The 15217-nt window shown below is 49.9% G+C and overlaps 1 protein-coding gene across 3 annotated transcripts in view; it reads right to left on the bottom strand.

Moving 5' to 3' along the window:
* Positions 1–1754: 1754 nt before the first annotated feature.
* IGSF3 (immunoglobulin superfamily member 3) overlaps positions 1755–15217 on the bottom strand; it is a 92873-nt gene continuing 79410 nt past the window's right edge. For all 3 annotated transcript variants that reach the window (XM_032303637.1, XM_032303635.1, XM_032303636.1), the window contains 4 exons: positions 12352–12762; positions 8436–8843; positions 4571–5038; positions 1755–2811 (listed from right to left, as the gene is read on the bottom strand). In XM_032303637.1, the coding sequence (XP_032159528.1) occupies positions 2561–2811; positions 4571–5038; positions 8436–8843; positions 12352–12762 (1538 nt within the window). In that variant the 3' untranslated portion in view covers positions 1755–2560. The remainder of the gene's footprint in view (positions 2812–4570; positions 5039–8435; positions 8844–12351; positions 12763–15217) is intronic.

The raw sequence follows: 15217 nt of genomic DNA, 5'->3' as shown, positions 1-15217 counted from the left end.
CCGTGTGCAATGAGGTCTCCAGCCACTGGAGGGCACCATTACCACTCATCTGACACCACATTTCCGTAGAAATGGCCAAACAGGGTCCTGGGTATTTTTCGAAAAAGCTGAAATGCTCACCCTTTGATGGTAGCCCCCAGCCCAAGAGAAAATATACAGGGGAAGAAAGAAAAGAAAAACCCAATTATTAAAATACTGGCTTCGGTTTCTTTTCCTCCTTTTAAATTTCCTGCAACTGCTTCACATTATTTAATTTGTGCGTCACCTACTTTTCTATAGCTGAGAACCAATGCGAAGTCAACTCTGTCGTTTATACTCCCAGTCCCACCCAGCCCTCTGGAATCTTCCCCTTCTCACACAGGAGAAAGTAAGTCGTCTTCCCTCACTGCCTCAGGCTAGAAATGAGGGGCTAATTTTCCCACAGAAAGCCCACGTGGCTGAAAGGAAGAAATGGGGCCAAGGACTGCCTTCTTCCCTCCCTGCTGAGCCGGCTGACGACCTCCAAAGTGTTGACGCAGCCTGCATCATAAATGGGAATGAGCACATCAGGCTACGGGGGTGCTGAAGGGGTGGTGCCTACACACGGCCCCAAAGGAGAGGACTGGAGTGGGGGGAGGAAAGGGAGGCAGGCTTCCCCTCAGCTGAGCACCTGTGCCACCCGCACCCCCACAGACCCCGAGATGGATTGACAGCCATATGGCCTCCTGCCACGTCTGTTCAGCCTCAGAACAGATGATAATCTCTCTGGTTAGACTTAGCTCCAGAATTCCTGGTGGCTTTTTCTAAACTGTGAATTCCCTTGGGATTCAAGATGCGAGCTCAAGAGGAGAGGAAACGGCGCTCTTGGTCAGCAGAACAGAGAAGCCCAGGGCATAAGCACTCCTCCCATGGAGTAGGCAAAAGGCAACACTTGTAAACCAGGACGGGGCTCCAGAGGAGCCAAGCACACTGCCCCGGGATATAAAGGAACAGGGTGACACTGGCCTTGTTGGGCTTTGGTGGGCCTTCGAAGGAGATGCCACCATAACAACAAATAACCAAATCACCAAAACCACAAACAAGATCCAAGAAGGGGAAGGGCAAAAAGCCACACCCAGGCCTGTGATCACTTCCCGCTGAGACTAGGCGTCCTCTGAATGGGTCACAAAAGGGCTGTATCTGGACCTCTCCTGGGCAGATAGATATTCTTACGGCGGTAAGACACAGGGGGATAGAAATGGTGGAAAAGAAAGACAGGGCTCTCTCTGAGGAAACTAACTGCAGGCAAGAAGAAAAACCTAGTCTTCATACCTCCATCCCAGCAATTACAGCTCCCCTGGTCTCCAAGGTCAGGCTCCCTCCAAGGTCAGACTCCGGAAACCACCTGGTCCCACCCTGACCCTTGCAGGAACTTAGCCGTCAGCCTGGCCCGTGCCCCCTCCAGGTGTGCGGTGTTAGCTATGGTAGCTGCTCGGGCCCTGATGTGTTCAGCTCAGACTGTCCTCTTTTCAGGCACCCTGGCCACTTTCCCTTTAAGAGTTTGGCAAAGCACCTTAGAATGGAAGCCCACCCGCTCACAGTTATCAGTTAAGAGACTGATCATGCAGAACAGATGGAGCCAACAACTCGTCCTTTCTCCTTCCTTCGCTCATCACTGGCTTTGACCAATCCGAAAGTCAGGAGCTGCTAAACGTAGCCCTCTCCCCACTTCAGCTGGCAAAGTGCGTGCCATTTGGAGCTTCTGACTTCCTCTCCAACAAAGTGGGGGTTGTGTATTGTTTTTTGTTTGTTTTCATTTTTGTTTTTTTTTTTTGGCAAGCTTGGGATGAAGCCTATGTTTCGCCTCCCTGCCAGGCTGGTTGGGTACCATCTACTCCTACTGGGGTTATGCTGGATTTCTCCTGTATGTACACAGTTCTTTGAAGCAAAATTCAATGCTTTCATCTTGACTACAAAGGGGTTCCAACCACTCCAGCTGAGGGAAACGATAAGATACAAACTGGGCCCACACTACACATAATTTTCAAGTCTCATTAAGAAAGTAAAAAACGCTCGGGTGGGTTCTGATCCATGGGTAGCATTTTCAAGTATGCAAAAACAGTAAGTCTTGGAAGAGATTCCTTTGCGCCGTAAAGTTCATCCTTCCTTTTGCCATCAGTGGTACGTTTTTAAAGAGAATATCGTCCGTCACATTATGGAATCCAAAAAGGGTAAACCGAAGGGATTTAAAAAGAGTCCATTACAAAGAATAAGAACCCCTGTAACATCTATCTGGGAATACTCTATAAATCAGTGAGTAGACGTGGCACCTGGAGCTACTCACTACATTACCGGAAACAAAAACAAGGAGCCTAATTCTGCAGGATAAGGACTTCTGCTCCAGAACAGCTAACCAACCAGGACTGCCACCTCAAGGCAGTCTGTCTCTGTGACTGATCGGGGACTTCGAACGCTTCTCAAGTCTGACAGTTTTCGGTGCAAGCACTCCAGGGGTTGGGTGCCGTCCACTGCGCCATCACAGAGCAAGAGGCAGGAAGGGAGAATCTCAGCTCCTCCGCGGCTGAGGTCCGCTGGGCTCCCCTTAGTCTATGGCTCCTGGGTGGATGCTGAGCACGGGGGGCTCCAGGCAAGTGGGGGAGTAGTTGAGGTGTGGCTCTTTGATCCACAACAGGGGTACCCCGTTCTTCCCGTCCGAGTTCTTGCTGGAATTGCGGCTCTTGAAGCGCACCAGCAGGATGGTGATGATGAGGATGCCAAAGATGGGGAAAGGGTAGAAGAAGACAAAGTAGAAGAGGGCGTCATTGGAGCAGATGATGGACTGCAGGGTGGAACCTGGAACAGAGAGGCAAGACCGTGAGGGCTGGGAGCCTGGACCTCTGCCCCTCGCGTCCAGCCTGACCCAGCTCCCGCACCCACCCTGTCTTTTCCTGGCTGCTGTGAAGAAAGGAGAGACCACCCCCTAGCCTTGCTCTCCCAGCAGCGCCTCTTCCCATTCACAGCTGGAAGTTCATTCAAAGCAATGCCTCTGTCTCCCGCAGGGAGCCAGTACGGACTGCCTGGAGAGCTACAGAACCAAATGCGGTTTATTGATTGTGAGCCCAAAGGGATAGTGGAGCAGCTGAAAGTTCTCACCACCTGCCCGGTGAAAACTTTACGTGTCCCTCTGGACTCAGTTCTGCTCCAAACGTCCTTCTTTGGGAAGGACGCGTCCTCTCCCCACCTCCCAGCTTCTGAAAGCAGTTTTACTGGAAATGACGCTTACTCACTTAAAATTATCAAGTGAAATGCCATTACGGACCATTTACCAATGTCCACAGTGTGTGTGTGTGTGGCTGCAAGGAATTCAGTGCTAGTTATTCCTGGATGTGGAAGGGAATGAAACCTGCTCCCCCACGCCCCAGACCCAATCGAGGTCTGCTCTGGTGTACAAGACCTCAGCAGCAGACCGTTTTCTCTGGAAAACAGGGTTGCTGATGACCTCTATATACTATAAAACTTAATAAATAGGAACATCCACAGTGGGAAGATAAAATGTGGACTAAACACCTTTGCTTTTACTTTGGGGTTATTCAGTGGATTATGAGGGGGTCTGAGATTTAGGCTTTTCTCTGCTTCCCTTTCTACTGCATAGCCATTGCTCAGTATTATTAAGAAAATTCAACACACATTTATACTTGTTAGATTTCCAAAACATATGAAATTGCTGATAGTCGCCCACTTTCGACCTACAAAACCTCAATTTCATATGGTTCCATCTCCCAAACAGGAGGTAGTCAAAGAAAAGAAAAAGCTGACAAGATGAAAAAACCTCCAATCAAAATTACCCAGGACAATGTTTTGGCTGAAACGGAAAAGAGGTTATGGTTTCCCGCAGATTCTTTATTTGTGCATTGCAGGCTGGTTCTAGGATGACACACGCCATCTTCTGTCTGCTCTATGCCACACTTGGACAGTAGGGCAACTTAAAAGAGCGACTTGTGAGAACAAATCATTCAGGCCAGCAATGATTTCTTCCAGTCTCTGGCCGTGAAGTCCCTTGATCTGATGAGAAGACTGAGCTCTGGACCTTTCTGGAGCAGCTGATGGCGAGCAGGGCCCTACAGTATCTCTGATCATCCCAACCACTCATGCAACATCCAGCTCCGCCTCCACGTCACCCTCCAAAACACACGTGAGCCAGGAACTTGAGAAAAACAGAGCAGCAATGTACTCGCTTCATTTTGTGTTCTTCTGAGTCTGAAACACGCTAACTGGCTAGAGCAGGATGAGGTGAGATATTCTGAAGAGCGACACCATAAGGTCGCTTGGGTACTTGGATAATGAAATGTTACCAGATGGGAATCTGGTGGAACATCCAGTTGATTAGGAAGATTCCTGGATGGTATGTTCCCACTCCAACTCCTATCCTCAACTGAGGGTCAACTATACGAACTGGTATGGCAAAGCCAAAATGCCCTCGACAGGTGGGAAAACTGCTTTGTAACCCCATAATCAAGCTGATTTTATTCTTCCAGACTGCTGGATTTACCAGCTGGAACCCACGGTTGGAACCAGCAGAGACATCCTTCCCCTGTAACCTGGGCCGACTCACTTGTGTCCAGAACCCGGATGCCGATGGGGGCCGACTCCTCCTCCGTCAGCCGGTACCACTCCTTCTGAGGGCTCAGCAGCCACTCCTCCACGCGGCAGGAGTAGTTCCCAGTGTCCTGGGGGCTCGCCTGAAGCACGGTGAGCCGGTAGAGCAGCGGAGAGAGCCTCTGGAAGCGAAGCCTGCCCTCCCAGGGGCTGCCTTCTGGGCCAAAGACGGCATCAGGGCCCACGCTCAGCAGGGCCGTCCGCTCCATTTGGTCCTCCTCTTCCTCCTCGTCCCCTTCCTCCTCCCGCTCATCCAGGCCAAGGCCGTCCCTTTCCCGTCCGGCTTTAGTCCTCAGAGAGTACCAGGCCACGGCAAAGCGGGAGTCCTGACTTGACCGAGACACAATGCTGCAGTCCAGCTGGAAAGCTGCCTTCTCGGACACTGTGGCGTTGGGGACCACCGTGTCCACCTGCAGGGCAGCGTCTGGGGGGTGGGGGGCAAAAAAGGAAGAAGAGGCTGTTTTAATTTCTTTCCTCAAAATAACCTGAATGTCCATCACCAAATACACTCTAGTAACACAGTAATACTATATAACACACACCTATTGAAAGGAGCAAGGTGGTGCCATGTGCCTGGCGTGGGGGAAGGAGACTCCAGAAAGATTGCTAGGCTCTAGAACACTGTGTACTCTATAGGTCACTGTATGCAGAAGAAAATATATTTTATTTCGACACACGTATGTTTATATTTGCTTCAAATATCCACAGAATTCACAAGAAGCTGGTAGCATGGCTGCTTATGGGACTCCATGGAGGAAACATTTATTTTCACTGCAACCTCTTGCAGGGGCTGAAGGGTCCCCCTAAAACTCACATCTATCTGGACCCTCTGAATGTGACCTTCATTGGAAAGCACGTCTTTGCAGATGTGACGAACTCACCCTGGATTTAGGGTGGGCCCAAATCTAATGACTCGTGTCCTGATAAGAAGACAAGGGGACACACAGAGAGAAGGACACAGAGGCAGAGACCGAAGCAATGCGGCCACAAGCCACAGGACACTTGAGGCGAAGAGACACCGGAAGAGGCAAGGAAGGATTCTTTCCCAGAAGCTTCACGGGGAGCCTGGCCTTGCTGACAGCTTGCTCCTAGACTTCTAGCCCACAGAACTGTCAGAGAATAAACTTGTTTCAAGCTACCAAGTTTGTGCTAATTTGTTATGGCAGCTCTGGGAAACTCACTCAACCCTCAGCAGCTTCTGAGTTTGAGCCATGTGGGTGGGGACTGTTCCCCAGATCATAGTGAACCGAGGAGCAGACTGTTCTCCAAAGACTCAAGCCCGAGACCTGAAAGGGCCCCTCACCCTGAGTACAGACCGCCCCCCACCTCGCCAGAAGGATGACATGGACAGCATCCTCCTGACTGAGGAGACACAAAAGGGCCAGGAAGAGGGACCCAAGCAGGTGAGTCACACGTCACAGACACCACCAGGCAGCATAATCAGTTTCTTTATTTTGCTGCTGCCTTTTTTTTTTTTTTTTTTTTTTTTTTTGGCTCAATGGGACAAGTACTAAACAAACAATCCACTCCCTACCTCTTAAATGGCCTGTCTGGCTCCGTTTATGAAATACTCATGACAGATGCCAACACAATGGCAATGAAAGTAGAGATACCAAATCGGATTCTGCTTGGAGGAAAACCAAAGAGGAGCATTTCCCAAGTATTGTCCTGGGCTTTCGATGAATTGGCTTAACGTTGCTCACAGGTCAACGCAAAGCTGGGGGTCCCCTCACCTCCATGGGGCTCTGCCAAGCTCCTCGAAACCCCCCAGGGCCTGTCTAGAATCTCAGTGTGCATCGCTGGCACAGGAAGGCTCAGGAACCTTCTACAGGTGGTGGGAACAACACCTTGGTCCCAGCTCCCAAGGGGGAGAACACATTGGAGGGCAAGGCAGCAGGACGCAGAATATCCATTCAAAGGCAACTCACATTCCTTGGCTCATTGCTTACCCTTCCAGAGAGCAGGGCTGACTGTAACCCCAGAGCCATGAGAGAGAAATGCTGCAGCTCGCAGGGCAGTCCACAGTATCTTTGCTCTGCAGAGCCTACTGCATTAGTGTCCTAAAGCGCCTGGCGGCTGGCCAGTGAGAAGCAGTGGACCCCAAACAGCAAGACGATCAGCTCCTGGACATTTAATTTCCTGGAAGGATCTGTTCCTCACCTACTCTCCTTTGTTTTCTTCTCGCCTGAATGCTTATGATCTAAGGATTGATTTATTTATTCTAGAGAAAGAGCCTGAGCAGGAGGGGCAGAGGGAGAGGGAGAATCTCCAGCAGACTCTGTGCTGAGCACAAGAGCCCGATGCGGGGCTAGACCTCACAACCCTGAGATTGTGACCTGCGCAGAAACCGAGAATCAGTGCTTCACGGACTGCACCACTCAGGTGCCCCGAATGCTTAAATATAAGCAGGTGAGTTTTAGTTTAAATTTCCTGGCTCCCTTGCGTGCCTCGTCTGCAGGAATGACTCAAAGCAAGTTTTCTGAATGAAACAAATGCCCACCTGCCCACATACTCCCCCTCCCCTAAACATACCTCTCTAATTTGGTTGCCCATGTCTGTCCTCTTCTAGAATAGGCCCAACCGTCTACCTATGCACACCTGAGCTCTCTTTCCTGTTTCAGGTACAAGCCCCAGGAAAGAAGCCACCTCCAACTCTCCCCTGTATGTTAGGCTAGAATGCAGCAGGGACTTGGTAAATGTCTATCCCCTCCTAGTTGCCCTGCAGCCCTGGAGTGGGGACGTGCACATGGTTGGGTGCTGGGGGACAAGAGCACTCCGCAGCCACCTCTCTACAATTTCATCTTTGAGAGAAGACACGCAGCAGTTTCTAGGCATGGTAAAAGAAAAAAAAACAAAGGCTCTTGGGAACTATGAGTAACTCAAAGCAGAGGTGATTTCCCATCCTGCGTAGGCAAGACACAGAGCACTGAGATAATGCCTCTTTCCTAGAACAAATGGTGTGTTCACTCCGAGGTGTGTTCCATGACACGTGGGCCTGGGCACAGCTGCGAGGCTCCTGTGTCCTACCCACGAAAAGAGCGTTCTCGGGAGATGTGCCAGTGTGACAGACACTTCCAACAGACTACAGACAGGAACGCTGGGATGCATGGGAAACGAACAAGACAGAGCGTTCACGTGGACACAGGCCACCAGTCCATTTCTGTTCCATGTCCTCTGGGGGACCACTGACTTTTTGCTGGAACCAGGATGGATGAGGATGTGGTGTTCCAGAGGACCACCTCTGCTTTTATTATGGATGGAAATGTGTAACCATAATCGTACTGAGTAATTATGTTCATTTAGCTACTATAGAAATGACAAGGACAAGAAAGGCCACACAGAGTGGTCACTGGTACCAAAAAATTATTAGGTAGTGAGAGATTAACTTTCATCTTTTCCTATGTAAAGCAAGCTATTTCTATTTAAAGCACGTGAATCAATTCTTTTCCACTGAAAATCCACAAGCTTAACTTTTTTAAGCCACATGGCTACTGTTTCAAGATTTTTGCATATCTACCACCTTCTGAGCTGGAATTGTACTCTTTAACAAGGAAATACTCCACGTTCTGCAACAGTTAACTGAAAAATGCTATTCTGGTTAAGAAATAGAACCACTTTAGACCAAAGCCAGATGTGCCATTTTTCCATGCACTAGGGGGAAAAGAATGTGAGACAATTCTGAATGCAAATACAAAATGTAAATGGTCATATATTTAGCTGCAAACAATGTGTTAATACACTCACTCTGTGCAGTGCACCAAGTATAACCCTTAGAGGGGAAAGACCCAGAGCCCCGCGGGCCTGGGGACATTAACCCTCACCTGGCCTCGTGACGGTCACAGCCATCTGCCCAGCAGTGTCCTCCGCCCGCTTATACCACACGCCGCTGGGGCTGGGCAGCCACTCCTCCACGCGGCAGCTGTAGGTCCCGCTGTCCTGCACAGCCACGTTCTGGATGAAGAGTCGGTACACGCCGGGGGAAGGACTCTCCAAATGTAGCCGCCCCTTCAAGTTATTTCTGGCCGCCTGCTCCCCATAGTGAAAGGTAGCCTCGCGGCTCAGGCGGGCCACGGTCTCCCGCTCCGGGTGGTTGGGCTTCCACACAAACCACTCCACCAGGAGCTGGGAGGCCACGCTGGTGCGGTTCAGCACCACACACTCGAGCTGCACCTGCTGCGTCTCCAGGATCGACAGATTCCCCTGCGCTTGGCTGAGCCTCAGGCGGCTGTCTAGAAAGGCGAAGAAAGACACATTAGCCTCATGGAACAACAGGCAACTCGCATGCACCCTTTCCATGTGCCGGCCCATGGATGCCTTCTGCATACTGAAGGGCAGCAGCCCACTCAGTTAGAAGAAAGGTCTCCCGGCTGTGGCACCCCACACATTCTGAGTCCCTTGACCATGTGCCTGAGTTCACAGACTGCAAGCAGTTCATGGAAACAGCTGTCCCCCAATTTCTATCTCATCAGTTCAGATGCATAGGAGAGGACAAGCACGAGGTACAGATGACTCCACACCCAAATGAGAGCAGCCCATGAGCCTATGGGTGACCAGCAGCAGGGCTGGCTGGGAAGGGTCAAGCAGATGAGGGCATGGTGAGACCCTCTTTCAAACCAAGAGCAAATTTTGAAAACTGACCACATGACAGCTAGAATATGCTGGACCACCTACCACAAAAGAACTGCAGACAACACAAATATGTTCCTGAGTTGGCTCTACAAATCGCAATTCTTACTTTCTTGGGTTCCTTTGAAAGGTTCTCACTTTGAAAGGTGAGAACAGAACAGATCTGACCTTAGTAAAGAAACATCTGATATCGATGGAACCAGTGACTTGAAAACTCAGCTAATCAGATTCTCTTCCAGAGAAAAAGTGTCACTGTTGACGGTATGTCCTGATGACATGCGTGTTGTTTCATAAAAGGTCCTGATGAGCCTATCTGGTTTAGGGGAGCCAAAAACCTACAAAACTGTAAAAGCACAGAAGCACCTGGAGAAGGACACCTCCTGAGTGATACCCAAGGTGGGGGTGGCATGCACGAGCAATTTTTACTCTTTTTACACTTCAAAACTGTCGGAATATTTTACCATGCAATTCAGTAAGTTTTATAATTAAAAGGTCAATTAAAATAACAGAGAAAAGGGGCGCCTAGGTGACTCAGTTGGTAAAGTGACCAACTCCTGGTTTCGGCTCAGGTCCCGATCTCAGCGTCATGAGACCGAGCCCCAAGTTGGGCACCACACTCAGCACAGAGTCTGCTTGAGATGCTCTCTCTCCCTGTCCCCCAGCCCTCTCCCCTCACCCATTCTCTCTCAAATAAATAAAATCTTTAAAAAAAAAAATAGAAAAAATATTTTATTTTTTTTAAAGATTTATTTATTTAGAAAAAATATTTTAAATAACAAGTCTCCCAAAAATATACATATACATATATGTGTGTGTGCGTGTGTATAAGGCTATTAACTCTGATGGTCTCTGGGTTGAAAGATTATTTTCTTCTTTCATTTTGTGTTTTTCCAAAAGCTCTATAAGCATATTCTTTCCTATCAGGTAAAGAAGGAGAGGGGTGGTATGTAGAGAAAAGGAACTGGAAGCAGAGGCATAAGAAAACAACAAAGAAACAACAACAAAAAAAATCACTGAAAAGGAGGGATGTGTTGTTTGAATCAGCATCCTGTGAGTTTTCTGTTTATAGTGCTGTATTCCCACCAACAGAGATCTCACTAACTGTGTTTTGACAAAATCCGTGCAGCCCTGTGTGTTGGCCCAGTTAGCTTGCTGTAAGTCTGTAGTCTCAGATGGGGAAATTCCCTCGATAAATTTAGGATCCACTGAGAATCTCTTCGTTTCTGCACAAATGAGCAACGGCAACGTTGATGAATGGTGACTAAGAGGGAACTCGAGGTGGGCGGGGATCACGTCCTCCCAGCGGAGAAAGTGACCCAAACTGAAAACAGGCAGGAAGAACAGAAACCTAAAAGAACATCTGTGGGCCAAATGACAACTGTCAGTTTTCAAAAGCCCCAAGGACCAGCCTGAGGTCTCTGGAAAAACCAAGAGGGATAATGGAGAGCAGAGCTTCCTTCACGATGCACCCGCAGAAGGGTTCACAGAAGTGTCAGCATGAGGGACTGAGAACCCTGCATTGGGGCAGTCTCAGCAAGACAACATCCCAAGGGAAAAGAAGGGGAATAGCCCCAGTGCACTCAGTGTGGGCCGGGCCACGTCCTGGCCTCTGCCTCTGGTTCCATGCACCATCTGAACAAAGGTGTACCGAGGGTCCTGGGAGACAAGCCATGGGAACAGAAAGGTGAAGAATATATCCACACACATGCACATATTTAGTTCTACATATAATACATACTATCTAATAATAAATGCAAATAAATAAATACATATTATCTGATAATAAATGCAAAAAAATAAGCAGTTCATAATTACTCACATACAAATAGGTAAATAAACAGAATGCCAGGTGGTGATGTATGCTGTGCAGGGGACAGGGAAACAGGTACAGGGTGACTAGGGTGATAGTTTAGTTAAAATGCTCTAGGAACTCCTCTTTGAGGAAGAATGAGATCAATGAATATCTATGGTCAACGTGTTCCAGGCTAAGAGAACAGTAAGTACAAAGGCCCTGGGGTGTTCGAGGAAAGCTGCCATTTGTTTCTTATTCATTGAGTATTTATTAAGGGTGCCATACCAGGGGCTGAATATACAAAGACAGAGCCCTGCCCTCAAAGTACTTAAAGTATAGTGGAAAAGAAATGCAAACAAATAATTATTACATCAGGTATTTTATAAGGAAAAAGGAACCTCTGGTGATATGGGAAAAAGCAGGGAAGGCTTCCTAGACGTGGTGCTGAGTGAAGTCCTGGGGATGGAGTGAAGACAGGAGAAGCAGGAAAGGGTTGTTCCAGGCACAGAGGAAAACATAAATGAAGACACGGAGACGGGACTTGGGGTGCAACAGAGCACCCTGGCCCGTCAGGAAGGACAGGCTAGCGACAACAGATTGCAGGCCACGTAGGAATGAGGGACGGAGAGGGAGCTAAATGGCCACATCATGTGGGGAGTTCAAAGAACTAGAAGCGCTCTCTAACAAGGAGAAAGGGAGACTGACAAGAGCACCCTCCACATGTGAAAAGATATGACCCAAACTTATTCTGGGTTGTTCCAGGGGCAGATCTAGAACCTGGAGGGGAATTACAGGGAGGGGTTTTTCAATGAGCAGGGCTGCCCTGTGGTGGGTAGGAGGGAGTCCTGCAGAGCTCAGGTGCCTCCCCTGGTCTGTCAGGAAACAGAATGGGGGCCCCCACCCACATGCTCTGAGATGGGGGCCGAAGCGTAGTCCACTTTGAAGATGGGAAGGAATCCCCCCTGGGTGGAAATGGGTGGTAAGAAAAAAGGGGAGCAGAGCAGGGAGACCAGAAAGTGCCTCCCAGGCAAGAATGCTGGGTATGGAGCCGGCACCAGCCTGAGATCCAGGGTGCAACCTGAAAACCCAGAAGGAGATCCAGGAGCTACCGGGGTCCCGGCCTCACCACCTCGTGCCCAGCACAGTCACCCTGTTGGGCCGGCCTAGTGAGGAAGATGCTGTCCCTGACAGCAGAGCAGAGGGCACTTTCCTAAGTTAGCCTCAGCACCAGGAGGCACTAGGACGAGCCCCCCCACGCCCCCGGCAGTCCCTCCATGCTAAAGCCACTGGCCTGGGATGGCTGTGCCCCAGATCCTTACCTGGCTGCTTCACGGTGACCTCTGTGCGCCCCGAGACCTCCTCGGCCAGCTTGTACCAGGCATAGTTGGGGCTCAGCAGCCACTCCTCCACGTGGCAGTAGTAGCTGCCGCTATCACTGACCTCGGCTCTCTGCACCGTGAGGCTGAACAGGCCCCCGGACACGTGCCTCTCGAACTGCAGCCTGGACCGCAGGCCCTCCTCCTCGGCGTAGGTGCCGTACTCGAAGGCCGAGCTGTGGGTGGTCTTCAGGATGAGCTTGCCGTCGGCATCCGAGGGCTTGTGCACGTACCACAGCACAGCGAAGTGGGAGTTCTGGCTGGTCTGAGACTTGACGGAGCAGCTCAGCTGGATGGGCCTGTTCTCCACCAGGGTGAGGGTCCGCTTCGACTTGCTCACCTGCAACTTTGTCACTGCAAAGGCAAAGGGGGGCAGCTCAGCAGAAGCGCTGGAAACCTGGCCGCCCCCGGCCTCGCCTGCGGCCCCCAGCCAGGCTATGCCCAGCACAGCTCCTGGAGGACTGAACGCGGACAGGCTTCCCCCGAAGTGTGGCTCAGCGTGAGGCAAGTGGCACGGAGCTGGCTTCACCCCAACATCCCTCCACCTTCTTCATATCACCCAGCCTCCAGGGGACTCTGAGAACACAGATCTGCCCAATCACTTCCTGCTTAGGAAGTTTAATGGCTCCCAACTGCTTATCGCTTATAAAGAAAAAGTAATTCCTTTTCACAGTACAAAGTCCCTCCAGGATCTGGCTCTTGCCCAACTGTTCTGGCTCATCTCCATGACTCACCCCTCCAGTCCCAACCCCACCACACGGCTCCCCCAGTCCCTCTGCACCTCCCTTTTTTTTTTTTTTTAAGATTTTATTTATTTGATAGAGAGAGAGTGATCACAAGTAGGCAGAGAGGCAGGCAGAGAGAGGGGGGGAAGCAGGCTCCCTGCTGAGCAGAGAGCCCAACATGGGGCTCGATCCCAGGACCCTGAGATCATGACCTGAGCCGAAGGCAGAGGCTTAACCCATGAGCCACCCAGGTGCCCCAAGCACCTCCTCCTTGAGCTCTGGTCTCTGCCCCTCACCTTCCATCATCTCCCCTCTGGCCCTTCTGCACATTTGTCTCTCCACTCCCCCCCGTTCCTACTTCCCACCCGGGGCCAGCAGCCCCAATTGGCGCTGGCATCAGAACTCTCCACATATCTTCTGGCTGTTTTTCCTTAGTCTCTCTTCCACCCTAATCTGTGAGCGCCCTGAGGGCACAGATCAACCTTTTTCCTGACAGTCTGCAAATATTTCAAGTGTACTCCTCCTGATGCTGAGTGCCAGAGATGGCCTGAAGAACACCACCATTGTGCCTAGTGGACGGTCTTATCATTACACCCCCCAGAGGCTGGCACAGTGCCTGGGCTTCAGAAAGTACGTGCTCAGTGTCTGCTGGGATCTGTGGGGGAAAGCGTGCCCGAGAAATGTGGTAGCAGGCAGCTGGAGGATTGCTGGGGGTGATCTTCCTGTGGGCAGAGAGGGGGAGGAGGCTGAGAAGAAAGTGGCGAGCAATGGGACAGAACGGAGCTAACTCCAGGGTCCTTCCCCTCGCTGCCCTGCTCCTAAACCAGAGGAAGGGCAGACTCCACAGTGCCACCCTACCTGCTAATTAAGGACTGGGCTCACCTTTATGGTGGCAAGAAGCCAAGGTCTAAGGAAATACATCTCAAGTAGGTAATCTGGGATCATACCCACTCCACCCTTATTACACTGGGCTCTGCTTACTCTCCTACCCACCATTATCCCCCTACTGAAAAGGTTTTTAAAAAAAGGAAAAAGCCACAGCTCCAAGTTCCTCCTTGGGAGTTAACAGTGAAAGCAGCTTTTCACACCCCAACTGAAATTTCTGAAAGCCCCAGACCGTCATTTGGATACCTTGGTCACGCACAGATCCACATTCTGGATGGCAGAGATGATTCAGCAAGCTAAGGGACGGTGGGATCTAATACCCAATGCCATTACTGCAAAAGCAACTCCAATAACGAGTAACTCAGTGTGAATTAGGAGACACTATTCATGAAGGACTGCTAAATTCACATTCCCACAGACCTTCTCAAGCCATCAAGAGCAAACCAATATGAGTGGCACCTGGGCGGCTCAGTTGATCAAGAGTCTAACTCTTGATTTCGGCTCAGGGCATAATCTCAGGGTCATGAGATCAAATCAAGCCCAGTAAAGGGCTCCATGCTGGGCTTGGAGTCTGCTTAAGATTCTCTCTCTTCCTCTCCTTCTGCTCCTCCCCCACCACCTCTTCCCCTCTCTCTAAAAAAAAAAAAAAAAGAACACACCAATATGAGAGAGAAATCCTACGTCCCACGCCCCACCCTTCTTTTTGTCTTTTTTGTAAACAAGCCCCGTCCCCAGCCTTCTCTCTTCTTCAAACACACAAAGTCCTCCGGGGCACACAGGAATCCAGGGCAGGGTTTACCAGTAAGCTTCCCAGCTCTGCAAACTAGATGCATTTAGCTTGCCAGTCGACTTTTCAGATCCGATTCCTACAATACTTGAAACAACCAGCTCCCTTTTCATTCCCTTCCAACCCAATTCACCACATGCAAATGATATCTATATCAGCACAAATGATACCACCTGAATTATCTGGTTCTTGTCCAAAAAACTGGGTTGTTCAGTGTAGAGTAGAAAGAGCTTTAAAATGTATTATTAATTGGGGCCAGATTATTTTTGCAACTGTTACTAAGGAAACCTCAATTGCTATAGTAACTGCATATGTTAAACTGAAATCCTATGACTAAGCCTCAATTCGGTCACGTGGTCTGAGAACAAGAATCCAAGGAAGGAAGATGTTTTAAAGCATTTCCATTTTTTCT

This window comes from Mustela erminea, chromosome 10 (genome assembly GCF_009829155.1).
Source record: "Mustela erminea isolate mMusErm1 chromosome 10, mMusErm1.Pri, whole genome shotgun sequence".
NCBI lineage: Eukaryota > Metazoa > Chordata > Mammalia > Carnivora > Mustelidae > Mustela > Mustela erminea.
The sequence above is the reverse complement of the archived record's forward strand: the minus strand, read 5'-3'. Positions and strand labels throughout refer to the sequence as shown.